The sequence below is a fragment of the Dendropsophus ebraccatus genome, chromosome 2, assembly GCF_027789765.1.
Source record: "Dendropsophus ebraccatus isolate aDenEbr1 chromosome 2, aDenEbr1.pat, whole genome shotgun sequence".
In the NCBI taxonomy this organism is placed as follows: domain Eukaryota; kingdom Metazoa; phylum Chordata; class Amphibia; order Anura; family Hylidae; genus Dendropsophus; species Dendropsophus ebraccatus.
In genome coordinates this window covers 194411834-194439136 of record NC_091455.1, presented here as the reverse complement: position 1 = coordinate 194439136, position 27303 = coordinate 194411834, and the positions used below count along the sequence as shown (strand labels likewise).

At 42.3% G+C, this 27303-nt stretch overlaps 1 protein-coding gene across 8 annotated transcripts in view; it reads right to left on the bottom strand.

Annotated features, from left to right (window-relative positions):
• Window positions 1-2339: 2339 nt before the first annotated feature.
• The window catches only part of ARHGAP12 (Rho GTPase activating protein 12), an 82768-nt gene continuing 57804 nt past the window's right edge, over window positions 2340-27303 (bottom strand). For 5 of the 8 annotated variants that reach the window (XM_069958980.1, XM_069958983.1, XM_069958987.1 and 2 more), the window contains 15 exons: window positions 27162-27242; window positions 24996-25124; window positions 24684-24764; window positions 19966-20040; window positions 18792-18853; window positions 17171-17243; window positions 15361-15465; window positions 12820-12918; window positions 11353-11464; window positions 10901-11017; window positions 10114-10212; window positions 9639-9716; window positions 7634-7768; window positions 6401-6503; window positions 2340-5331 (listed from right to left, as the gene is read on the bottom strand). In XM_069958980.1, coding sequence (XP_069815081.1) covers window positions 5157-5331; window positions 6401-6503; window positions 7634-7768; window positions 9639-9716; window positions 10114-10212; window positions 10901-11017; window positions 11353-11464; window positions 12820-12918; window positions 15361-15465; window positions 17171-17243; window positions 18792-18853; window positions 19966-20040; window positions 24684-24764; window positions 24996-25124; window positions 27162-27242 — 1524 coding nt within the window. In that variant the 3' untranslated portion in view covers window positions 2340-5156. The remainder of the gene's footprint in view (window positions 5332-6400; window positions 6504-7633; window positions 7769-9638; window positions 9717-10113; window positions 10213-10900; window positions 11018-11352; window positions 11465-12819; window positions 12919-15360; window positions 15466-17170; window positions 17244-18791; window positions 18854-19965; window positions 20041-24683; window positions 24765-24995; window positions 25125-27161; window positions 27243-27303) is intronic. The other 3 variants (XM_069958982.1, XM_069958986.1, XM_069958985.1) reach the window with 2 other exon arrangements.

Genomic DNA, 27303 nt, shown 5'->3' with positions numbered 1-27303 from the left:
ACCGTCTCTGTGAGCTCCAGGCAGAGATTTATGTGTCACATTGTCATTCCGAGACATTACAAGAGAAAGACTTACAGTATGTCCTTTGTCAAATCCAGCAAGGCCAGACCGCATCCCTCTGCTCCGCCGTGTTCTGGGAAATGCTTCCAACACCAAGACCACAGTAATGGACACCGGCATGAAAGGGGAACTGTGGCCTATTGTCACTGGTTACCGTACAGTGTACACTGCTGACTGTGACCTCCTAGTGACATCACAGACCCTACAGGCACTGCGGACAAGCTACGCCACGCCATCACAATGGAGCCTTCATGAAGGCCGGTTGGCCTACTTGACCTTTGTCATTTTACTACATAAGATCAACTCCGCTAAAGGAAATGGATCAAGTAGTCCAGTAGATACCACCGCTGAGACATACAGAAAGCAAAAATCAGGAAACTCAAAATCAGTACAACTAAATATTTGTAAATAAAACAAGTATAGTAGAAAGCTGAGGGCACTCACCGGATCGTTCCGATACTTCTTTATTTCGACATGGATAGAAACCTTCTTTGATACATGTAAATTTTCATTGTGGCCATTTCGTGCGCATGCGCGCTTCATCAGCTTTCTACTATACTTGTTTCATGTACATCACGCCTAGTTTGAGTGGTGCACCCCAATGGGACTTGGCTGCAGTCCTAATAGTGTCCAAGGTCCAGTAGTGCATTTTATATGTGAGTAGTGCCAGTGAACATTCTAAGACTTTGTGTAAATATTTGTAAATGTACTTTGAGGGTAGCTTCACGTGTACAGGATCCACACCAGATTTCATGCTGAGAGTTCTGCAACAAAATCTGCTGCAATTCTGTTATTTCTATGAGTTTATATTGCAGCTTTCCACTTAACCCAACACTGCGCGTATGTAAACCCTAAGAAAATAACAGTACCAGGAATCACAGCGGAACTCACAACATGAAATCTGCTGCGATCTGGTATGTGTGGTGCTACCCTGAAGGGTATTCCCATCTCATTGGAAAAGGGATAATTAACTGATCAACGAGGGGTCCGAAGGTTGGGACCCCACCAAGCCTGAGAACAGGGACGCAATCATCTCCCCAATGACATAGCACTCACTGTGACCTGCACTCCATTCACTCTCTATAGGGCCATACAGGATGAATGATGGGACAATTGAGTCTCTGTTCTCTGGATTGCTGGGGGTCCTACTGTGTCCACCTTGTGATTGCAATTTTTCTTCTACATTATGAGAACAACTGTATCATGCTCCAAAACCTGTACAAAGAGGGGAAGGGGGGAGGACCATTATCTATTATGTAAAGTCTTCTGGGCTTACAGACCCCCCCCCCCCCCCCCTTCTCAGATAGTATACTTGAGAGACATGGAAACACTGGACGTTAGCACCAGTGACTGCTTACCTGTCTGTCCTAGCTCTAAAACACCGAAAATTCATTTTTGGGAGGTTTATTCTCACGCAAAAAAAATTACTATTTCTTGTTGTGTAGTTGTTCAGTAATACAAGTCCCAGAGGGCAATGCTTTCCCTCAGGTGTTCATCAAAGTCCTCCCACCCAGTCTACTCCCTTCCCCCAGCACTACTGGCAGTTTCCAGCTTAGCAATGCTGCAGAACAGTGGAGTTAGTCAGCCAGCTGCATCTCTGTATTCACTGCCTACCTGCTCTTCTGCCTGTGGCATTGTTCAGCACAAAGCACCATGCTGTAAAGACACCTTGTATTCTCTGCCTGCACATCCCCTTTAAAAAGTAGTATTCTTGTATCAGAAAATTGTATTTAAATAAAACTTTGTACCAGCTGTTTACAGGCTGTATGTGATATTCACCTATATAGAGCAGTACCAGGCACCCAACCTATAGACAGGTGTGGTGTAGAGATGAGTGCAACCATAGCATGCTGCATTTGAATAACAGTCGGATGCAACCTAAGGCTGCCATGTTCACGCATATGATTTTGGCTACAAATACTGAGCAAAATTCTGAGTGTAACAGAGAGAGAGAAAAACTATAATGGAAAGATTTGCAGAGTTTCCGTGTTTTCAACCCACTCCAGATTTTGGTTGAAAAAATATTGACCAAAAAACTGAGTAAAATACTGTGTGTGAACATAGCCATAGGCTGTATCCATGTTTCCCAGGACTCCCTAGGGCTGCTTTGAACTTCTCCAGCCACTGGTATTCAAATGCCGCAGGATCGGACTCGTGCATCCTTGAGTTGCTCCCTTACATCACCCTCATAAAAATGAGGGGGGAAAAAAATAAATAAATTAAATAATAATAATAATAATAATAATAATAATAATAATAAATTCACGCTGCATTCCCAGTAACAAAATCTTCCAATTTCACTTTTATTTTACAAATTGGCTTACATTATTCAATGTAATAGAAATACTTCAACTTCACAGGTCAATAATTTGTTCTTTCACCAATTCATAAACGGGCACCTTTATTTAGATTTTTTTTTTGTTATTTTCTTACCAACAGGCACAATGAAATATAGAATTTCTTCTGCAGTATCAGTTTTCTCTAAAATATACTGTACATATTAAATAACCCGTCGGCTTCTGCCTTTTTAAATATTTCCAGTACCTACGCATAAAAGGTCTACCAGCAAATAAAATCGTTCCCATCTAAAAGTGCATATAGTTAGTCTTGGGAGGCAGAGGATTTACCTAAGAGGATGATGAAGGATGAAGCTGCCTGTATTGCATTAGAAAGTGTGAAGGAGAAGCGGCAGGTAAGACTATACAGCGTTCCTTATATACAACCAGCCAAAGCTTCTACAGCTAATCGGCCTCTATATACATCAGTGTAATATTATAATACCCCAGAATGATCATGGCCACAGGATACAGCAGAAGCCTGCAGAGGTGACAGAGCACGGCCCACTCAAATGTTAACAATATATATTGCAGTCCATGAATTGGCCTCTTGTATAGAACGTCTAGTTGGCTATTTCCTAGTTATATCTGCATCTGGGTGACCAAAATGACAGATCCTACGAAGTAGCCCAATCTCATACCTAGTAAGGCTTCATTCACAAGGCCTCAAGGACTCTATAAGCTTTCGTTCTGATACGACATATCAGGAATTGATGGAGACTGGTATTTTATACACTATTCCTTCGCCTATGTTGGAGTTTGAGGCACTAAATCGGGGGTGTCAAACAGCGGCCCTCCAGCTGTTGCAAAACTACATCTTCTATCATGCCTGGACAGCCAAAGCTTTAGCTATCCATACATAGTTGTGAGTTTGATACCCCTGCACTAAATATATTAAAGGGGTTCTCCAGGAGTAGAAAACTTTCTTGACAGCTACTTTCTTGCAAAGACAGCACCACCCCCCTGTCTTCAGATTTTACAATTCAGCTCTATTTGTGTTGCAACAGCGGTGTAAAAAAAAAAAAGTAGAGATGAGCGCAGCTCGAGTATGCTTGAGTCCGATTGTATGACATTTGAATACCAGTGGTTGAAGAAAATGGATGAAGCTCTAGGGAGTCCAGGAAGACATAGGTACATGGGCTGTATTCATGTTTTCCAGGCAGCCTTAGGGTATGTTCACACCGAGTAAATGTGGTGGAATTCCACGGCAGTACCCCCCCCGCCTCAGTGTGCCATAGCCGGTCTATAAAAGTGCTCGTGCGCCTCTGCTCCAGCCACTCTCCGCGCAAAGAATTGACATGTAAACTCTTTGTGTGGAGCCGCGTGAGCCCTATCATAGACAGGCTATGGCACACTGAGGCAGGTGGAGTTCCGCCGCAGAATACTACCACATTTACTCGGTGTGAACATACCCTTAGGGCTGCATTCCACTTTCCAGCTACCAGTATTCAAATGTCGAGACTTCTGGGTGTGGATGCTTGAGTAGCGCTCTTCTCTAAAAACAAGCAAAAAGAGGATTTATTTTGGTGCAATAGAGGCTAATACATAACTTCTGACATACATGCCTTGATAAATTCCCACCATAGCTTTTACAGCAAATGTAAAGGTCATGTAAATGAAGCCTAATGCAGCGATAACAGGTAAGAGATCTCTTTATAACTAGAAAAACCCTTCAAGACTTTGGGCGAACAAAGCGGCAACCTCTTAAGGCGTCTATACAGCTTCAATAGCTGACGGACATAGAGTCACTCGGCTCTCTCATTCCCCCCTTAAATATGAATGCTCAGCCCAGCCAACTGTTCATGTGTTCTGAATAAGGTTGTTTACGCGAAATTCATGATACCAAAATTTTGGGGAAGAGTTAGGGGGGTCTCCATATTGGGTTGGGCTGACTTCACTAATGTGTATAGAAAAGATAATACTAGTTGTCACCCATCTCTCCAGGGCACAGATCTATAACTTAGAGGACAACCCAAGGACTGGATCTATACATATGTTATCATTCCAGGACCAAGTGCTCTTTAATACACAGTAATGTAATAGAATACCCAACTATTACACACAATCAAAAGTCAGTTCAAGAAAAATACAAGAATCCTGCATAGGATTTCAGTGGTTTAAATAGGACAATATTAGTACTGTGCAGTTCTTCAAGGCCATAATGACAGAAGCCAAAATGTTAGCGGTAATATCAAGCTTGAGATATCAGACATTCTATGCAGATCCGTGTGATGGTAGATAGCGCAGCAGCTGCTACTGACCGATAGACGGCATGCCTGCACGTAACAAGTCATTGTCAGCATCAAGAGACACGTACGAGATGCAAAATTCACTACAAATGATTCACCACCAATTGTCAGCTCCAAACACTTCAGCGCAAGCAATAGTGATCAAAGGTTCATATCTACGGTGTGATATTAGTAGTTTTATTTTTCCAGTCAATCCAGTGTCTGTGTTAGACTTTCAGTTCTGTTATGGAAAAAGCATCTGAATGCAGATTGGAAAAAAAAAAAAAAAAAAAAAAGATATAAGAGTCATGAATGGATAAGGTCAATGCCAAGAGGAAGCCGCGTAAGTCAAAACGTCCAAACCTGGAGATGTCCTCTCCATCTTCATACAAGTGCAAACGGGAGCACAAAACTGTTTGGTCCAAAACTGAACAAAACAAAAATCAGTAATGTAAATAATAATAATAATATTATAATGGAGTCCTTCCGGGTGAGATGTCAGAGTGGCTGCTCCGAAATGAGAAATGTGACGTCAGCGGCCGAATATGGCGTTGTATTCCAGCAGAATTAGCTCTACGATCTGGTTCTGATAGACCGTGTGGATGGCGATGTTACCAGTCTCTTGTTCCGGTTTCAGTAACGTTGGACCGAAAACAATTGCTAAACTTTGAAAGGTCATTCTGTTCTTTTCTCCAGTTTCCACCACGCTGGGAAAACAAAAAGAGAAGAAGAAGGAATTAGTCCTGGGACCTGGAGGATTTATCTCACTAATCTACAGAAGTTAGGTAAGACATCTGAAAGACCACGTTATGGTGGATGGATATCTCCTTCAAATAAACTGTGTGCTGAACCCTATGTCTAGCAAAACTGACACCAGGTACAGTGTGCTGGATTATAACGAGCGAGGGTCTGACCCCTGGGACCCCCACCAATTCTGAGAATGAAGGGGTTGACTACAATGCTCGCTCATTCTTTCCTTGCACAGTACTGGCCACCTGCTGTGTACAGAAACTGCAGCCAAGGGAATGGGGCCGGCATAGCTGGACGGCTGGAGTACCGCTCTGCAGGTAAAGAATATAAAGAAGCTTCTTTGCCAGGACTGATGGGGGTCCCTGAAGATTGATTATAAAGTGATCATATATACAAACAATATGGCATCACTATGTGATAGGAACACCCCTATAGGTGTGTTTACACAGACAGATTATCTGGCAGGAATGTATTTGAAAAGAGGAGAAATCTCAGTCGTTCCTTTATTACCTGTTCTCTGTGTATAGTCTGTTCCTGGCTTTGGCTTCAGCCAGATATCTGTCAGATAAATCTCTCTGTGTATACACATCCTATGACTACACTATTGTACTGCATGTCCCTTAATTTTTTGGAACAATGAGACCTTGCACATCACCACTGTGAACGCCCTTCCATTAAAACACATGTCCCATGATCGTTCACACAGCCATCTACATACAAAAATTTTTACACCAGTATCGGTTTACTATATACTCAATTGCTGTATCCCTCTGTCAAACACTTCGACTCGCTCATACCTATTACATGTACACATCCACCAACGTGTAGCAGAGGCGCAATGACAGCCGCTCAGTACTGTAAGCCCCAATTATACCTTCTCTATCTGAGCGGCAATGCTCCACTTTAGATTCCAGTGCAAGAAAAACAGCTGAGCTCAGCTAAAATGCCACTTACACCGAGGGGGAAAAAAAATATCTAAGAATTCCAATGACAAATCTATCGTCTACTCAATTACTTTCAACTCACTGTTTGAGATGCTTGAAGAGTGCCTGCATTGTGTCTTGGTTCGGCTTTGGCAACTGTTTAATTAAATCTCTGACTGCCTGGACACGCAGCTTGGGCTCTTGTTCTGAAAAGAGAGAGAAATAGTTACTTACAAAGCACGGTGTGCGCTAATACCGAGGGTGAAAAGACAATTGTTATACGCTGTTCTGCAGTGCCCTCTAGTGACCACAATGAGGAACTACTAGTACGTTGTCTGCAGATCTACTCTGACAGGCCCGCAGCAACACATCCTCATTAGAGATGAGCGCAACGCGAGCATGTTCAAGTCCAATGTTGTTGGATGCAGCCCTAGGGAGTCTGGGAATACGGCCATTGGCCATAGTAGGGCTGGGCGATTAATCGTAATAAAACTGAAACTGAATATGGCCTCGATTAACCAACCTGATCTTCTGCATGATGATTATTATTATTATTTACTCATTCCCCATTTATTTATAATGTCCTCCCAATTGTCATGTGACATTTTTTTTTTTCAGTCTATGCACAAAAAGTAGTTGTATAGCAGTATGCTGTATAGCAGTGTCCCCAACCTGTGATTCTCCAGCAGCTGTGAAACTACAACTCCCAGAATGCCCTTGCGGGAGCTGTGGTTTCACAACTGCTGGAGAATGTTGTTCTATAGTATGTAAATACTGGGTATAGCCTCCACTTCCCTTATGCATACAGCACCACGGCTGAGCTGTGTATATACTGACCTCCTCTGTTATCTGCAGTTTGGCACACCCAAATGGTGGTAGCTTGCAAAAGGGGTGTGGTGTATAAAAGGGGCATGGTATAATAATCGTTCCATAATCGGAATCAAGGTTACATGTTCAATTAATTGTGATGTTGCTTTAGGCCAGGGATGGGGAACAGTCGACCTTCCAGCTGTTCCAATACTACAATTTCCATCATGTCTGGACAGCTTTGGCTGTCCAGGCATAATGGGAATTGTAGTTTTGCAACAGCTGGAGGGCCAAAGGTTCGCCATCCCTGCTTTAGGTCATAATTGTCCATCCCTGAGCTATAGGCTTTATCCAAGTTTCCCCAGACTCCCTAGGACTGTATCTTCAGACACTGCTATTCAAATGCCAAACAACAGAACTTGAGCATACTTGAGTTGCGCTCAGCCTTAATCCCCATACAAAGCAAGCTGTGATGTCCTATGTTTCCTGACACCTTTCTATCATGGACTTTATCAGCATTCCTACTTACTGATTGCATTCACAAAGTCATTGAAATGGTTGTAGGTGAAGAGAGGCTCCGGCAGCTCTCGGAAGAACATCTTCAGCGCTCCAGTAATCACATGGATGTCTTCCCATTTGGTGTCATTCAGGTCCAGTTTCTCATCTGCAACAAAATGCAAAATGTTATGTATAAAAAAACTAAAATTTAGTTCAAATGTATAAAGAACTGGGCACCTGATGACTACCCATATTGGGACAGATACCTGGTAGTATCATGGCACTGGCAACATGACAGAACAATAGTAGTTCCAATAAGGCATCCCAATATACGCAGATGTCCATTGCACATTTATCACAGACTCATGAGTCTCAGGAAGAAACCAGCAGTGTCTGTCCTGTACAACCTCCTAAAAATCTTCTCAGCAGTGCTGATCACAACTTGACCAGGTTGGAGTTGAGTTACAAAACTATGCACAACCACCGTTACCTCTAAGGCGCGTGTGTGTGTGTGTGTAGGTGTGTGTGTGTAGGTGTGTGTGTGTGTGTGTCCGCTCAAAAATCTAGCCCTGTGCAGGATCCCTCTCAGAGTGCTCCTGTATTTTTCTGTCCAGTCATATAGAGAATAGTTGAGTCAGGAGATACGCACTGTACATGTGGCAATATGGTTTGATCAAATAATATACCAACATTCTGGTGTTGGTTTTTAAAATGGAGCCGAGAGGCATTAGTGTCAGCCATAGGTGTGAGGTGCAGCAGCTCCTCTTTTTCTCTAGGTTGTATTCTATATCCCTCTCAGAGTGCTCCTGTATTTTTCTGTCCAGTCACGGGGCGGGTTCACATTACGGAATCCGCGCGGATAAATTCTGGCGGATTCTGTTGCTAGTACGCGCTCACGGCCACACGCCTTTCCGATGGTTCCATAGACACCATTCTATGGGCGGGTCAAATCCACTATCCGTCGAGAGAATTGACATGTGGGGCGCGGCCGTGAGCGCGTACTAGCGACGGAATCCACCAGAATTTATCCGTGCGGATTCCGTAATGTGAACCCAGAGCTCACACACAGATTTTTGTGTTTTCAGCAGAAAGCAGCAGCTCATAACTGGGGGAAGGAGACCAATTAGATAATAACAAGTAAGGAATGAATTGTTAGTCTCACCACAGGCAGCAACATATCAAAAGTTAAGTTTGAGTGGAATACCCCTTTAACAATTGACTGCCTCATTATCAGGTCCACTGTCCTGCCACTCCATTATACGTGTAGAGGGCCGCAGGACATAGATGATCGACAGTGGGGAAGTGAACTGCGCAAGCAACTACGGCGCGCTCCACACACGTTCTTCTCATTGGTGGGGGTCTCAGTAATAAGACCTCTACCAGTCAAAACTTTTGACACATCCCCAAAAGTTTTTTCAATGACATGTATGATTTAAAGGGAATCTGTCACTAGGTTCTTGCTGCATTACATAGAGTACAGCATAAACCAGTGACTGAACAAAATGATGAAGTAATAGATTGTTCTTTCATTCCCCCAATGTGCAAGAGAATGGGGCTTTGTGCTGCATAACTTTCTCCCCCTCCCCCTGCTGATTGACAGCTGTCAGCCTATACACAGTACTCATACAGCATATATATAGAAAACTGCCAATCAGCAGTCAGTGGGCAGAGAGTGCTGTGCTCATGAATATCCAGGACCACTGAGCACATAATGGAGAGGACTACTTATTGTTTTTGTTATTCTGGAGGATCTCTCTGAATCAGCTGCACAGAAGAATGTAAGTGATACATTATTCTGTTCAGCTTCTCTGTCTGGGCATATAGGGCAGTATAAACTACTGACAGTCTCTTTAAGGTTTCAAACTGCAAACACATGTTGCAGGCTACTCCTGACCCTTCTATGCATCACATACAGATAGAGAGGAAATACCATAGCTCTCATATCTGATTTACTATACCGTACAATAACAAGTTTCCAATCAGGCGAGTATGATGTAAGCGGAAAAGATTTCTGTTTCTGAAAAAATGGAACTTACCATGTGTCACAGCGAATCTGAGCTTCTGTATCACAGCGAGGTTTCCACTGACTCTATACAAACCGTCAATGTCCAGTCCTAAAAGATACAAGAGGAATAATTGAGATTTGTTACACCATAAAACATTTACGGGTCATTGCCAAGGTATACAGATATGCTGGTGACCTCTTCCCTTTGGTAAACAAAGCAACTGGAAAAGAAAACTAATTGTATCTAGAATATTCCTTTAAATCGCTTTTGCAAGTTAGTAGTCCACATTATAATTACATTTCTACTCATTTTTAATGTCATTGCTGTCAATGAATGGAAACCCTCAGTTACTCTGGAGCTTGAATTCCAGGTCAAGTAAAACAGGCAGCGTATCCTTATGGAAAATCCTTGTGTTCCCAGTACTGCCATCACTGTTTAGCAGGTACAGCACCATACATTGGTGCCTGGTCCCATTCAAAAATAATACTTTACTTATGTTACATACCATGCTCTTCGATATGGTCGATGCACATCTTTACAAATGTTGGCACTGTAGTGTTTTCCCTTTGACACAGACTGGCCAGACTGGAGCCAAATACAGGATCTGCAAACAGAAGTAGAAGGGTGAGCACATGACTGACACAGCATTTAATTGATCCAGGAACTTTGACAGCCCTGCAGTTCCCGACACAAACGGTGGTGGCAGCAGAGAGGCCCATGTTGCCCCTTAGAGCTGATGGTAAAGTAAAAAGTATACATTTATTATAATGAAGTTATAATACTTTGTGATAGAGCTTTATAAAAGCAATGTATTAAAAGTTTACTCATTAAAGGGGTACTCCTGTAACACTGTCTGTGGTCGTGTATCCACGACCTCGGACAATTTTATGTCCCACTGAGTGCTATGAGTCTATTAGTGCCACTATCTACTCTGCTATCCGTGCCGCAAAATAATAGGATATGTCATTTCTTGGAGCGGAATCGCGGCATGGATCCAATTGAACACAGCCAGCTCAGCTATGCTTCAGCACAAAACAAATGAGGTGAAGTGAAATAAAAAACAGACACTGATGTAAAAACAGATGCAGATCACGGATTTAGTTTGCAGACTAAAATCACGGCCCTTTAAAAAAAAAATAAAAAAAAACTGGACGTGTGAATGAGGCCTTAATCTTTGGTCACATGGCCAAAGGTGCCAACTATTTCCTATCTAGACTGACATTTGGCACCATTAATACTGGCCTCCCCTTACTCTGATCACAGCCGATGACCAGTATTCAGGAGTAAATTACCTTTAATGTAGCCCTTCTCTCGCACTGCTTGCATTGTTGGCCGCCTTGTAAGAAACTTCTTTAACTTTGTTTTGGTCTTCTTTTGCTCCGAATTATCAATGGATGTCTGTTTGATAGCTAAAAAAAAAAAAAAAAGAAAAAAAAAAAAAAAAAGTGGGACATGAATATTAATAAATAATAATTTGATTCCCAATAATGGAGCTTAGGCTACATTCACACCGCATTTCAGTTCCTTCATCCGCAGCCTTCTGATGTGCAACTTGATGTCTATAGACTTGAATGGACTGAAAGCGGTGTAACTGAGACTAAGATCAGCCCATTTCTAAAAGGTATATGCTTCCGGTACGAACACCAAATGTTGTCGACCATGTTGACACACTGCCCTGGGAGGGGGTTAAAACCATGGTGTGAATGCAGTTTTGAACATACGCTGCCACTATGGGAGGACTTACATCGATTCTTTTTGGAATCGTGATCCTTTTCCTTGTCGTGCTTATCTTTCCCATGTTTCTCTACTGGGGAGTCAGGAACCATATCCTCATTGGGCTCGTCGGACTCCATAATCTGGAGCAGGAAAAATTAAAAATCAAATACTGTATAAATGCATAGAATGTAATACACAGAATAAATATGAAACTGCAAGATTGGAGGGAAAGTTATGTTTTGGTGGGGACACATTCGTGTCACCCAAAAGGTGCACCAAGGAAAAAAAACATTAGATAATAAATTTGGAATATTTTACTATCAGATACAGCATTTGAAGACTAACATATAAAGAGCCAGGGTTGGTAAAATCACTACCTCTTAAGCAACATTAAATATATTCACCTCTAAATATCATCTCACATAGATTTCATTATATATTAAAGTAGGCGTCTGGAATTTAGGGATTTTATTTAGTGAAAAAAAAAACAAACAAAACCCACAGAAAATGTATTACAGGTATGGGGGTCGATAAATACACTTATCATATACAGTAGGAGCTTGCCTATCATATACACTGCAGACAAGAGTGTGAAAGTACTCAAACAGCCTGTATTATACTCTAGAGCTGCAATCACAGTTCTGCTGGCTGCTGTAAGAATTAGTGGACAAATGGAATCCATAACAGCTTAGCCGAGCTATTCCAATGCGATACGATGGTCAGTTTTCCCTACACTGGATCGGTATTCAGTCTATGGACTATATTGCCCAGAATGCAAAACATCAGAGCAATATCTGTGCAGACAAGGATTGCAGCTGTGAAACCTGCTAAATTGTAAATGCTGCTCTGATCCTATTCAAAAGGGAACAACATATATAATTAATAATAGATCTGACAAACAAAATAGTATCTGACCAATAAATATTGACTTACAAGGCAATCTGGTATTTAGCGAAGTCTGTGCAGCCCTTGCTTTTTAAACAGAAAATAATAAAGCTTATACTTACCTATGCTCCCCTGTTGTCCTGCAGCCTTTTCCCTGTGTTCTCTGCTCACCGCAGACACGTCTGGCTCAGTGTCTTCAGTGACAGGCTGCTCAGCCCATCACTGACTGGCTGAGCGACCTGTCACTAAGGAGACTGGGTCATAAGTGCCAGCGCTGGGCAGAGAACACGAGGACAAGCCTGCAGGACACCAGGAGAGTATAGGCAAGTATATACTTAATAATAATAAATAATAATATTATGATCATTGTCTTTATTACACGGAGCGATAATCTGCCTGATTCTGAAGATAATCACTATGCAATAGGGCACCAAAAGCAGGGGGGCATCATATAAAGCAGGCATGGGAAACTATTGGCTCTCCAGCTGTTGCAAAACTACACTTCCCATCACGCCTAGCCAGCAAAGGCTGTCCAGGCATGGTAGGAGTTGTAGTTTTGCAACAGCTGGAGGGACAAAGTTTCCCCATACCTGATATAAAGGAACCATACCGGGATGCCGATAGTGTTGCAGAGTGCTGTGTACCATTCTTTGATCATGTTGTCATTTTCGGTTTGTATCAGTAGCTCTGTTCCAGAGGGGGTTTTTAGCTGTAAAAGAAATTTAAGTAGGTAAAGTACTGGAGATACATGCCTGTACATTGCACTTCTCAGATCTGTGCTAGGTCTATCATGAGAAAAACCTTAGAAAATAAAAAAAACTTATATGCAAGAATGTGCTCTACTTTTTTTTTAGCTGCTTTTAAGTAAAGAGTGAGTGGTTGAGAGCTGCTTTGATGAGCACCTAGATTCCTCTCCCTGCAGTTATATCAGAATTTATGTACTTATTAGGTTCTGCCTTTGTACTACATATAAACATGGCTTTAGGACTTTTGCATCAAAGAACGTCTGGTCTGGTTCATACAGAGATTTCCAGGACACATTCAGGTATTAAGGACACTGCATGTAGTGTTCAAGACCAATCAAAAATTTATGCCATGATGAAGAACACCCCTCGGCATTCAAAAACTCCCTCTAAAGTTGAAGTCAACATGTCAGCTAGAAATCTGACTGAACCCATACTTTTGCTGTGAACCAGACTCAGAACAGGTCTTATATAAACTAGTGAATTTATCAGGTTATTCCACTTAGTGTCCATTTATAGGTAAACAAATAATCAGTAGTTCCCTGGTGGACTAGTATGTGCATCTATAGTCCTCTTCCCGGCATTGCTTGCAGTGACAGGGCGATCCCTTCTGGGGGGCAGGACATGCAATGACCGTCTGCTTTTCTGCTTGTCAGAGAATAAAATATGCAGCAGGCACCGAGATATCCTCCTAGTCTCTGAGAAGCAGAAAAGAGCTGAAACCCGCAGAGTGATGGCCATGGTCTCTGCTTCTCATAGAAGGGAAGTGTGCACTTCTTCAGCTAAAATGGGTCACATGTAGAGATGAGCGAACCTTGAGCATGCTCGAGTCCATCCGGACCCGAACTTTCGGCATTTGATTAGCGGTGGCTGCTAAAGTTGGATAAAGCCCTAAGGCTATGTGGAAATTATGGATATAGTCATTGGCTGTATCCATGTTTTCCAGACAATCTTAGAGCTTTATCCCAAGTTCAGCAGCCCCCGCTAATCAAATACCGAACGTTCGGGTGCGGATGGACTCAAACCCGAACTCTGTTCGCTCATCTCTAGTCACATGTAAAGATGAGCTCAACTTGAGCCCGCTTGGGTCTGTTAGAACACGAGTGTTTGGCATTTGATTATTGTTGGCTGAAAAAGTTGGATGCTGCCCTAGGAAGTCCTGGAAAATCTGGATACATCCTATGGCTGTCCATTCAAATGCTGCACGCTTGGGTTTGGCATGCCTGAGTTGCACTCATCTCTAGTCACATGACTAAGCTAACGATTATTTAAAAGACAATGGGATTTATCAGATAAGACCATAGCCAGCAACCTCTATCAGCAAACTGTGCTGCAGTAGCTATTTTGTACTATTAGACCACAGAGACTGGTCTTTTCTTCCATAGGAAGGGTTCAGGCTACGGAATCCACGCTGATAAATTCCGGCGGATTCCATCGCTAGTTCATGCTCATGGCCGCGTGCCTCTCCGTCTGTGCCATAGACACCATTGTATGCATGGGCGGATTCCGCATTCCACTAAAAAAATTGACATGTCGATTCTTTCGGCAGTGGCAGATTAATCCGGCCATAGAATGGCGGAAAGGCGCGTGGCCGTGGGCGCGTACTAGCGACCGAATTTATCCGTGCAGATTCCGTAGTGTGAACCCAACCTTATGGCAGTATTACATGGCCCGATCAGCTAGATCAGCCCTTATTTACTGAGTATATTACATGGCTTGACTGTTGTGCATGAAAGACTGCATATATATCATTAGAGATGTCCGTGTAGCCCTTGTCTTGTAATGTAAAATAACATATATACATGCCTCTCCACTCTTTGGTGTCTTCCTGGCTTCTGTCTGCTGCGGGTAGTGGGCAGAAGCACCGGGGAGCGTGGACAGGTATATACATTATTATTATATTATTATACATATATTATTTTCTTTCCATATTCATCCGCCGCTGGCCACACATCACTATTACATGTAGAGATGCACGGTCGGCAGGCAAAGAATTCCTGCACACTGGAAGTGCTGTGTAGCAAGACTGGAACAACTGCGATGGGGCAGGGAGCAAGAAAGGATAGTATGATTCCCCCGCCCCCTCCAATCAGACTGAGCATCCTGCTAGATAGACGCTTCTCCCCAGAATACCCCTTTAATGTTATGGCTGATTGGCATACATCTTGGATGGATAGTACGCTCCCAATAGTGATCTTGACCAATGTTTTTCTAGCGCTCACTAGCAGCTGGCAAACATTATTGTGTTGTGCTATGTATACATGACAACAGTACAGCAAAACCATCCAGATGCTAACAATTTACCTTATTACAGAGGGAAGGAATGTGACCTGTTTTGCTTATTCTGATTAAACTAGCTCTCCCTTGGGCCCAGAATTTGTGGAAGAATGAACAGGACAAGAGTATACCTCTATAACATTCTTTTTGCTGGATTTATCTTTCGCAGCCCATTCCACAGAGGCTCCTTTGAGGTCGACCGTGAACTCCGGTTTGGATTGGTTTCCGCCAAACTTCTAAAACGCAAGCAAGAAATACATAAGGTCCATAACAGAAGGTCCCTGTGTTGTGTGGTATACGGGGCTGGTATGCAATGCATCGGGAACGGAGATCACTGAAGGGAGCTGAGCCGCTATAGATAGAATCCAAGTATATTGCAGGCAGTGGAGACACTATGTCACAGTATAAAAGGCTTGCTCTGGGATGAAAGAAGCACACTGTCAGCAGTATGCAATATTTTCTAGATGTAAGAATAGGTTCCCTGAATGCAGGTGACATCTGTAAAAACTGTACATACTTGCACTGACTAGAAGAAGGAGATGCATTGACTCTCTTGTTCTGGCTGTCATAAAATTGCATATAAACAGCAATTTCTTTCTCCTCTACAGACGCAAAATGAGAACATCTACAGAGAAGGAACGGTGCAAGAGATGCTAAAAAGGTGACTATTTAGGGACAAGACCTACAAACTAAAAAGTGACAGCAGCACAGCTACACAGTGGAGTGTCTGCCAACAGGGAGGTTGTCAACCAGCAGAAATAATACCTTCTGTAACTCACAAGACACATGCTATGCATGCTGTGCACATTTAGGCTGTGTTCACACAGAGTATCTTTTCGTAAAAACAAAAGATATGTTGCCTTGTCTTCTATGGAATCCCGCGATCTCTCGCGGCGCCATAGAAAACTGAAATGTCAGTTTTCTACGGCCGCTATTCATTGAATAGTGGCCGCAGAAAACCCTGTCAGTGCACACTAGGAAAGTGAGTGGCTCCGGCTGCATGCTCCATAGTGTGCAGTGGTGAGTTCTGATGCGGGCGCGCACGGATGTGCCCGAATCAGAACTCTGCGACCCTAAAGATCATCGGGCTGGTACTGCAGTAATGGCCAGGATGATCTTTTTAGAGACTGGCCGTTCCGACCCAAACGGCCAGTCTCTTACGCAGTCTGAACATAGCTTTACTCTTATGTATATTATCAGTGGAATGATGTCCGTGCGGGAGCGTGTGCTTAGATGCTAACCATGCACATGCAGTAATGGAAGAATACAGGGCCGACATTTACATAGTTGACAAAATGCTGACGATGGAGAGTGTTTTTCCAGGCAGAGAGGAGAGACAGGAGGAGCACAGAGACTGAACAACGGGTGCAGAAGGACTTGTTGAAGAAGGAGGGAAGGAAAGGCAGTGTCTCGGAACAACAAGAGGCACATGTTAGCACAAGACATACACAGCGGGTAAACATTAACTTATGGTCACAATTAAACATCCACAGATTACACAATGGGTGACGACAAAACATTTAAAGGATACGGAGAACAAAAGGAGCAGGCACTGAAATTCAACATGCCCGATCCTTTGTCCTATATAAGCGGCATAAAAATGGTGACATAGTTGTGAATGGACACATTTAGGAAAGTCTTCCTATAGGACACCTTATCCTCTTACGGGGCTAGACTCCTGTTTTGTCGCTGCCATGCGCCGGCACAGCGTCACTACAGATCATTGTTCCCTGAACCCATCAAACGGTTAAGAAAAATAATCCAGTAAAATGTCCCTTAAGAATTGACTAAAGATGCCGATTCATTTATAATGGGGAAATTGAATTATATTAACATTTGGCAGACGTCCCCGCTTATTTTTAATTAAGAACAGGCGGCCGGGACACCAGGGGATCCCAACCATAGACATGTTTAGGTAGAGTGTAATGTGGGTCTCCTTACCCAGCTGGCTCCAGTGCCTTGGAACAATATGGATGACCCTTGCAGCACGGCCCAGGACGATGTCCAGTTCTTCCTGAAACACCAACAAAGTCATTCCTAGTTAGCTTTACTACTAACAGAAACAGATTAGGGTTATGGTCACATTACATTAAATGGGTCCTACACAAAAAAAAAAAAATCTTTCAAATCAACCGGTGGCAGAAATTTTTAATTTACTTCTATAAGAAAAAAATCTCAAGTCTTCCAGTACTTATCAGCTGCTATATGTCCTGGAGGAAGTGAAAGGATTTCTATGGGGATTTGCTGCTGCTCTGGACAGTTCCCGATATGGACAGAGGAGGCAGCAGAGAGCACTGTGTCCGGCTGGATACAATACATCACCTCCTGCAGGACATACAGCAGCTAATAAGTCCAGGACACTTTAAAAAAAATTTAATAGATGTAAATTACAAAATCACTGACACTTTCTGGTACCAATTGAATTGAATTTTTTTTTTCTGAAGTACCCCTTTAAAAGCCACTGATCTCCTATTGTATATAAGCTATATGTCTCGACAGGGCCCAATGGTGTAGTTTGGGCTGTCACACTAGTATACAGTACCTTGTCTTGTCTCCACTGTGGGATAGTGTACTACACTGTTCCATAGAGAACAACAAAGTATACTGTGCTAAATATTTTTGCCCAGTGGGAGCCTGTGGGTGAATTCACACAAGGCAGAACTGATGCAGGGAACTCTATGGAGAGTATAAGGGAGATTTATCAAAGGGTGTAAAATTTAGACTGGTGCAAACTGCCCACAGCAACCAATCACAGCTCAGCTTCTAGCTCTGGTGAAAGGAAAGAGGAGCTGTGATTGGCTGCTGTGTCCAGTTTGCACCAGTGTAAATTTTACAGCCTTTGATAAATCCCCCCTATATCTGCAAGGTAAGTGAAAAGTGACCCTAAACTGGGTCATACAGTTGTCCATTAGCCATCTCTCGCCGCCGCACTACAAGTGAATGCAGTAACACATTGACATCGCTACACAATGAATGGAGACAGGCCCCCTTCAGTGTGTAGTAGAGTGCCGATCAGTTACTGATCAGTTATCCTGTGGATAGCCCATCAGATCATATTGACAGTGTTTATGATACATGATGTATATATGATGTACAAAAGCTGTATCTTACTATCTTCTGTATGACTTGTACATTTGTTTTCTCTGCTTTGTTTTCAGAACATGCATGTACTCCTATCCGACGTCAGTATTTATCTAGAACGTTTGTCCTGAGATGTTTTGCATGAAGTTTATTATAAAAATATTGACCAAGGTATCTTGTTCTGAACCCGATGTACCGCCTGGTGTTTAGAGTCACTGGAAACCAGACACAAGGCACAGGACTTATTAGAGACACCCTTTGTGTCCCGATCCTTTGCAAAAAAAAAAACAAAAAAAAAACTTTTGACAAATCACAGAGACATGTCAAAAGTTTGGATCTGAAGACTCAGTAAGCTGGAGTATGAATAAGGTTTCTGGACTCATGGTGTCCGTCCGTATCAATAAGGAAAACACACAAACAGCGACATGGCTGTTCCTACCTAACATTTGCAACACGTAGTAATATCAATGATCATACTAACCTAACTTTTTTCCCATTTTCTGTGATTTTGGTTACATTTAGTACACCATATTTTTCTTGGTCCTGAAATAGACAAAAAAAAAAGTTAGCTCCAATCTACTAAACATGGTGTGTAAGGCAGAACACAATGCACAGAGAAGAGAAAATATTCCAGATTAGTCTGCATCCTCCTCTTCATTCATACTGACTGTCAAATTCAATGTGGATCCCAATTCAGAAGTGCCCTGAAATTTACCACGCAAGGTATGTACAGGAGCAGGGACGGCTGTTCTTGTTCCTGTACAGAACACATGTGCGGTTGGGCCAGAGACTGGCTGAGCGGGCTGTCATGCCCAAGACAAGTCTGTCTCAGAAGTGGAGGCAGGATTGTTTCAGGGGAAGGGGGTTGGGTGATACTGGAGAACTGTAGAATGTCACTGAGGGAGAACAGAGAGGTAAGTATAGCTTCTTTATTTTTACATACTTGCAACCATATAGCTATTGTTTTGCATAGCCATATAACCCCTTTAAGGGCAACAGCAACATTCATCCTTTGTTCTGATACATCTCCATTGCTGTCCCTGACACAATAATTTATTCAATATTAATAACCAAGAATATAGGGACCTGAGGGAGAGAGGAACCTCTTCTCATAATGTGTAATCTGTTTTGAGACATTAAAAGAGGTAGTTTAGCGAGAACATTTTTCTTTCAAATCAACTTGTACCAAAAAGTGCCAGAGATTTGTAATTTACTTCTATCAAAAAATCTGGTCTTCCAGTACTTATTAGCTGCTGTATGTCCTGTAGGAAGTGGTGTATTCTTTCAAGTCTGGGAAGCAGGAAAGGTTTTCTATGGGAATTTGCTGCTGGTCTGGACAGTTCCTGACATGGACAGAGGTGGCAGCAGAGAGCACTGTGTCAGACTGTAAATGATACACCACTTCCCACAGGACATATAGCATCTGGTAAGTACTGGAATATTTGAAATTTTTTAATAGAAGTAAATTACTAAGTCAAAAGCAAAGGCACCAGTTGATATGAAAGATTTTTTTTTTTTTTTTTTTTTGCTAAACTACCCCTTAAAAGAATACATCATACTTTTAGCACATCTGGGTATCAGCATCTTGGTAGCGCATCTTCCCTGGGCACTGTGGACTATCTATACTGTATAACCAAGAATTAAGACGTACTGACCGCTGACTGGTGCTTCGGGGAGGATGGTGAGGTTTCAACATCAGGGAAAGTTTGCTTGGATGTAGTGGTCGATTCCTACAAAATTAAAACACACTTTACACATGTTTACTCATCACGATATGTATCTGGGAGGGAGATGCTCAATTTACACACATTAAAAAAAAAAAAAAAAAACCACAAACTGTACACTACATCAAAAAGCAAATCTGGACACAAATTACACCACGCACAGACAGGCGTAAAATCACTCCAATGGCATCTGGGAAAGTCTTGTAGATGTGATAAATTGTTAACTGGTTGAACTTACTAAATATATTTGTGACCCAATAGACACCAGCGCCCTTGAACATGCCGAAATTATATGTAAAGAAAAGTTTGAGGATTGTGGTTATTGTGAGTCACCATACACTATAATACCAGGCTAGCTTTATTAGAGGAATGGCACATCTATCAAGGCCATGTGTCTGGAAAAGCTCACTGAATTGGGGAGAATGTTTAGATGCTTCTAACCTGCTGATAGTCTCACTTTAAATCCCCAATCATTGTTGGGCTTAAGAGTCCAGCGTGCGGTCTGGATCAGTGACTGACAGCTATCCCTGTACGTGTGCATCTAGTGAAATAACCGCCACTGTGAATGCAGAAATGACTGACTTAAAGGGAAACTATCAGCAGGTTAGATGAATCTAACCAATTGATAGGTCTCTTTTCTGCTTGGAGCACCGAGGATGAAGGAAAGTCTCTTACCTTCATCCTCGGCGTCGTTCCCTTGCACTTAGTAGTTAGATCCTTATGGCAGGCCCCCTCTGTCTATTTTCATTACAAGAGGCGTTCTGGCCAGAGGTAGATTAGTGTTCTGGGGGGCGGTAGCCCCACTCCCAGAGCCCCAAACTGCCCCTTTAAATACAAAATTACTAGTGATTTTTTAATCTTTTCCCACAAAATTACACATCAGTCTGCTCAGTTTTCCCTACTGTAGAACATGCTGCAGACAGACAATGGAAATTTCATGTTGTTTGGATCCCTTTAAAAGCTTTTTACATTTGTTATTTTTTGCCACGATTTCTAAAATGAAAAAACTAAGCAACTTTTTTAAAACCGTCTACAGCACCGATGTAAATCTATACGTCTCCACGGCAACAGACAACAAACCCTCTGTAGTCAGATCCTGCACTTGATGCTGTTTTCTAGTTTCTGTCTACTTCTTGCTAAATTTTATAAGAATAAACAGGAAGGGGCCGGATAGATCTGAACATGAGCTGCAGAAAGAAAAATATCTTCCTTAACACTTTCCCATTTGAAGTCCTTTCACTTTGTATTAGTTATGACTATATCTAACTATTTTTTTAACAATAGACTTTGATAAATATTGCAGTGTATGGATCACATCTCACAATTCTCAGCAGTAGTTACAGTGGGCAATTGTCTACGGATCACAAAAACTGGTTGCAATTGAGCTATGAATAATCCGCCCAAAGGCTCAAACGCCACTTATCATTCAATTTGACCATGCTTGTGCCTTAAATTGAATGGCAGTCCACTTACTTGGCCCTTGGGTCAAGAAGCAGAATGGGCTATTATGTGGCCAGTTTGAGGAGGCTACAATACACTGTATCTGCACATGCACTAATAATAAATTATAAGGCAACAATAAATAATAAATTATAAGGCCATAATAAATTTAAAAAGGCACCAAAATCAATGTGGGGTCAAGGGTTGGAGGGGGGGGGGGGTAACAACATTCGGATTGTACATAAATAAATACAAATTGCTGTTAGTAACGTTACCTGATAATACAAAATAAAAAAATAGGTTGAGGTCGGAATCACAACGAGAATTAATAACATGCGTATGCAGATACACGGGGGTGATTCGCTCTGTTATTGGAGATCTGGATTTGGTCTATCTAGCTCATTTCAAAATCATGATAACTGCAAATGAATCAGAAAGAAAAGTGCAGGACGACAAACACCCTGAATACTAAGGCCATTCTTTTCGAAACAGGAGCAAAGAAGAACCCCTTTAAGGTACCCATACACTTCGAGGGATAGACCAGTAGCAGAGCTGTCTGACAGCAGCTTACTCCACCCCATAGGGCAGTGATTTTCAAGCAGTGTGCCACGACACATGGTCGGGTGTGCCGTGGGGAAAGTTCCCCAAACTATGGTGCCCCTGCAGATTGCCCCGCTGCTGCTGTCCGCCTCACCTACTGGCCGCCTGTAGCGCCCGGACGTGTTCCTCCTATCCAATTAGCGGAGATCGGGAGCGTGGTGCGCTGCAGCGGGACGTAGTGCACACGTTGATTGATGCGTGCATCACGGCCCGCCGCAGCGCACCACGCTCCCGGTCTCCGCTGATTGGATAGGAGGAGCACGTCCGGGCCCTACGGGCGGCCAGTAGGTGAGGTGGACAGCAGCGGAGACCAACTCGGAGGAGGTGAGGAGGAAGGGGGGGGGGGCAGAGAGAAACAGGAGAAAACAATGGGGGAGAGAAGCATGGGGGAGAAAGACAGGAAGAGAAGCAGGGGGGAGAGAAACATGGGGATGGGGGAGAGAAACAGCAGAGAGAAGCATGGTGGAGAGAAGCATGGTGGAGAGAAGCATGGTGGAGAGAAGCATGGTGGAGAGAAGCATGGTGGAGAGAAGCATGGTGGAGAGAAGCATGGTGGAGAGAAGCATGGTGGAGAGAAGCATGGTGGAGAGAAGCATGGTGGAGAAAAGCATGGTGGAGAGAAGCATGGTGGAGAGAAGCATGGTGGAGAGAAGCATGGTGGAAAGAAGCATGGTGGATTTTTTAAGTATAAAAAGTGTGCCGTGGCTCAAAAAAGGTTGAAAATCACTGCCATAGGGAACACATGAACCATGGCCAAGCCGAGCAGTCATGTGTATGAGCAGGTCAGATAGGACAATGTTCGTCTGAAAGTGTATGGGCACCTTTTGGGTATCTGTGAAGTAACCTGTCAAACTGAACTAGTAGGTATTAATGCCCCAAATCTGCCATTTAAAGGGAATGTATCATCAAAAAAAATTATATATATATATTTTATTATTATATATATTTATATGTTTTATAATAAAACTTTTTGTTTATTTATTTATTTTTTTAAGGGGTATTCCCATCTCATAAATTGATAGCATATTGCTAAAATATGCCATCATCAGGTAGCCGTGAGCGCTGCTGTGCAAGATGAAACAGGTAAGACCCCTTATCACTAGTGTTGAACGGACGTGTCAACCTGTTTCGCTTCTGCAACATTCTCCGAACCTGAACGCTCTGCATTCCCCATGGCTGCAGAAGTGGGATGCCACCCTAGGGCTGCCAGAAAAACATGGCCTATGGATGTATCCATGTAAAGCAGCACATGGACAGGTAAGTATGAAGCTGCCTGCAGTTGATTTTTCCATTTCTCCTTTCCAGAACGGCCCGATCAGCCAACAAACAAGGTTTTGCTTATTTACCGGCTGATCACTGGGGCCTATCACATGGGGCGATACTGGCCTGTAACCGTCCCATGTAATAGAGCCTTTAGGGAAGGGGTCAATACATCCTGGAAACTACAACCTATTTGCAGGTCTCTTCCATTCATTGCAGCTGCCATAAAGCGTAAACACACACCCTGAAGCACTGTCTATACGGACAATACAAAGGAGGCTCATACTGCCTCCAAAATGGATGCCCTCGTTTTTTATTTTTTTCCCCTCCTTTTACAGACTGAAATTCAATGATGAACCTAAAGTTAAATACACAATGCATTCCCTTTAAAGTGTCACTGTCATTTTTACATTTTTTTGCAGAAATCAATAGTACAGGCGATTTTAAGAAAATTTGTAATTGTGTTTATTAGCCGAAAAATGAATTTTTGTCATGAAAAAGCAAATTGAAGCTCTTCCCCCTGTCTTCATGGTTCTCTATGGAAAGGGGAGGGGAGGGGAGGCACCAAAACTGGACAACAAAGTTAATTTACAACTACATCACCGGGCTATCTCCTCTGACATCAGCACTGACGTCTCTGACCTCTGAATACCGGCTTTCACACAGGTCTGCTGTGTAATCCCTAGTTCTCTGCTCTCTGCTGCCGACTAATCTCCCTCCTTCCTCCTTCCCCTCCCCTCTCCATAGGTTACACAGGGCTCGACACTGTAAAACAGTTGAGATTTCCTGATAATGATCAGTGGATGAGAGAGAAGGGGAGGTGGAAGGGGACCTGGGGAAAGGCTTTTTGAATGCAGATAAATGGCATATTTGCCTAATAAACTAAATTACAACGTTTCTTAAAATCGCCTGGACTATTGATTACTGCAAAAAAAAAGAAAATTTAAACGACAGTGACACTTTAAGGAATTGCATGAGCAAAGTCCCCGCTTTCATCTAGGTCTTCACGTTTCTTAGTTATAAGAAAGTGTAACATGTGATCCCTTACGGCTTTGCTAAAGGAGTCTAACCACTCTTATGTCTGGATAAGGGCTATTTGCACACACACCCTTTCCGGCTAGTATATACTACTCTATATACTCCTCTGGCAGGCTGGGTAGGCTTTAGTATGAATACATTGAGTGTTATTTGCCCCTTAAAGAAAACGATTCCTCTTTCTATCTGGATGAAAACCACTTTTCTTTCCGTCATTGCGCAGCAGGCAGGCAAGCATATTCACAGATCTGAAGAATTTTTGGAATGTGGACATGTGTTGGCAAGCAAGCACACACCAGAGACAGAATACTAACTTTCATAGAATAAGATGAGGTCAAAAAACCGGGGCTAGGTATGTAATACTCAGAGGAATTACGCTTTTGCTTGATATGCAACTGTAAAAAACAAAACGGACCTGTTAATTTCATTGGCGTCTTCTGTCGAAGCTAGAGGATTACAAATGGCTCTTCTAGTATAGGTTAGCCTCATATCTAACAGGTGATGTACCACCCTGCCATAACAGGATATACAGCGTATTTATAGCACTAGGGATTGGCCATAACTGCTACACTGTCCGTACGCTGCGGTCCTCTGGAAAGCAAGACAAAAAGAAGACGTCACATTACCTTGTCATTGGCCTCCAGCAGGTACGTGCTGTGTCGCCACTTGGTAAAAACTATAGGTTCTTGGAACTTTCTATCAAGACTCCGGCTTTTAGTGATCTCTCTCTGATGAGGTGGTAATAAGGAATTATACTAAAAAATATAAAGAAAATACAACCCTGTAGAACTTTGGAGAGAAGTAACTTTACATGGTGAAAATAGGACAGCAATACTGGAGGATAAAGATGTTATGATGGATTCTTAAAAAAAAATAAAAATAAAAATAAAAAAAATATACACAAGTCTTCCAGTACTTATCAGCTGCTGCATGCCTTGTCCAGAGCAGTAACAAATCCCTATAGAAAACCTCTCCTGTTCTGGATAGTTCCTGACATTGACAGAGGTGGCAGCAGAGAGCACTGTGTTGGGGTGGAAAGAAAACACCACTTGCTGCAGGACATACAGCAGCTGATATGTTCTGGAAGACTTGTGTATATATATTTTGTGTAGATTTATTAAATAGAAATAATGTATGTATTTGTATAACTTTCTGCCACCAGTTGATTTTTATCTGTATGGGTGACCCCTTTAACCCCTTCACGTCAGCAATAAGACTATATACAATGCCAATGTTCAATGCAGTAAGAATGTATATATAAATAAAGGGGTTTTATTGTGCCAGGAGCCAGGGATAGTGACAGGCAGCAGCAATCTATAGAGATGGCAGCATTTCAGGGTGTCAATGCAGAGAAAGGGTCCTTACCTCTGCTTTGTTGGATCAGCAATCTTCTCAGAGTCTGCCTCCAGACTCCACGAGAAGAGCACCGATAATACTGATCAACGCTATGCAATGGCATAGCATTGATCAGTATAAACATTCTAAGGATTGCTTATACAAGTCCCCTAGAAAAACCTAAAAAATGCATTAAAGTATCACTATCGTTATAACTTTTCAAAATGTAAATCAATTAGATGTGATATAACGCAAGTTTGCTATTTACATTCATTATTTATTTTTTTAGTTATCATGGAAAACACGGTACTTCCTGTTTTCTGACTTTTTCCCCCCTCAAAAAACAGGAAAGAGTCAGAAAACAGGAGGTCCTGTGTTTCCCAGGCCATCTGAGCGCTCACAGAGAGAAGGCAGTCATGTGATTGATGGACACATTGAGCCGTGACTCTCTGTACTGGCCGGAATTCCTGTGTTTAATCTGGTTTTTTCAACAAGCACAAGTCAGAAAATCTGCCTTCAGGAGACTGGACCTGGATTTCTGGTAAGTTCAGCTTTGTTTTACAGCATGATAACAGCAAAAAAAATAAAAAAAAATAATGAATGTATATTGCAAACTTGCTTTATATCACATCTACTATTGATTTAGAAAGTTATAACGACAGCAACACTTAAAACAAAAAAGTTTCAATCACACCCTTTGCCATTTTAGAAATAAAAAAAATAAAATAAAAATAAACATACTTGGTATCGTAGCGTGCGGAATTGTTCGATCTATTAAAAAACAACATTTTTACTGTATGGTGAATGCAAAAATGAGAAAAGGGGGAAAAAAACCCACACCAGAATTGCTGTCGTTTTTTAAAAAAAAAAAAGATATAAAAAATTCCTATTTACACCAATAGAACACCAATAAAACTGTTGATCATGAAGGGGTTAGGTTACGACTTTTTCTGCAGACTTTGAAATACGATCTGGGTAATAATGGCGGGGGTGACTGTGCTAGCTTGCAGTATACTTGGTGCTAAAATTGTAGCACACACTATGGGCCTGTCATTACGCATCAGCTACATCTCCATCACAACAATGTCTAACGTGTAGATTTCAGACGAGCAACAGAGTTAGGCTGGAAGCCATTTGATTTTTTTGTTGTTGATTTGTTTTGCTTTCGGCCGGGGATACATGGTGACTTTGGTCATTTGGCTGCGACTTTCCATCTAATAATAGTCAACGCTATTACTGTGCCAATTTGCCAGCATTGACCATCATGTGTCTCTGCAACCTGCTTGTCTCTTTAATTTACAAACAAAATCACAACTTTAATAAAGCTGTATGACAAATCATTCCAAAAGAAAAAAAGACGGACATTTTGGTTGCGTGACCCATATCCCCATGTAACCCTAGCCTTATGCATGGATGCAAGCAGCCGACATTACCTGTGCATACATTGTAGTCCTTACCTTTGGCAGCTCCCACTCAGAGCGCGATCCATCCGCGCTGTAGTAATATGGTCTACCTTGATCGTCTACGTGCTTTATCCACTGTAATGAGATTGTGACATCAAAAACACACGTAATGTGACACCTGTAAATACCATACACA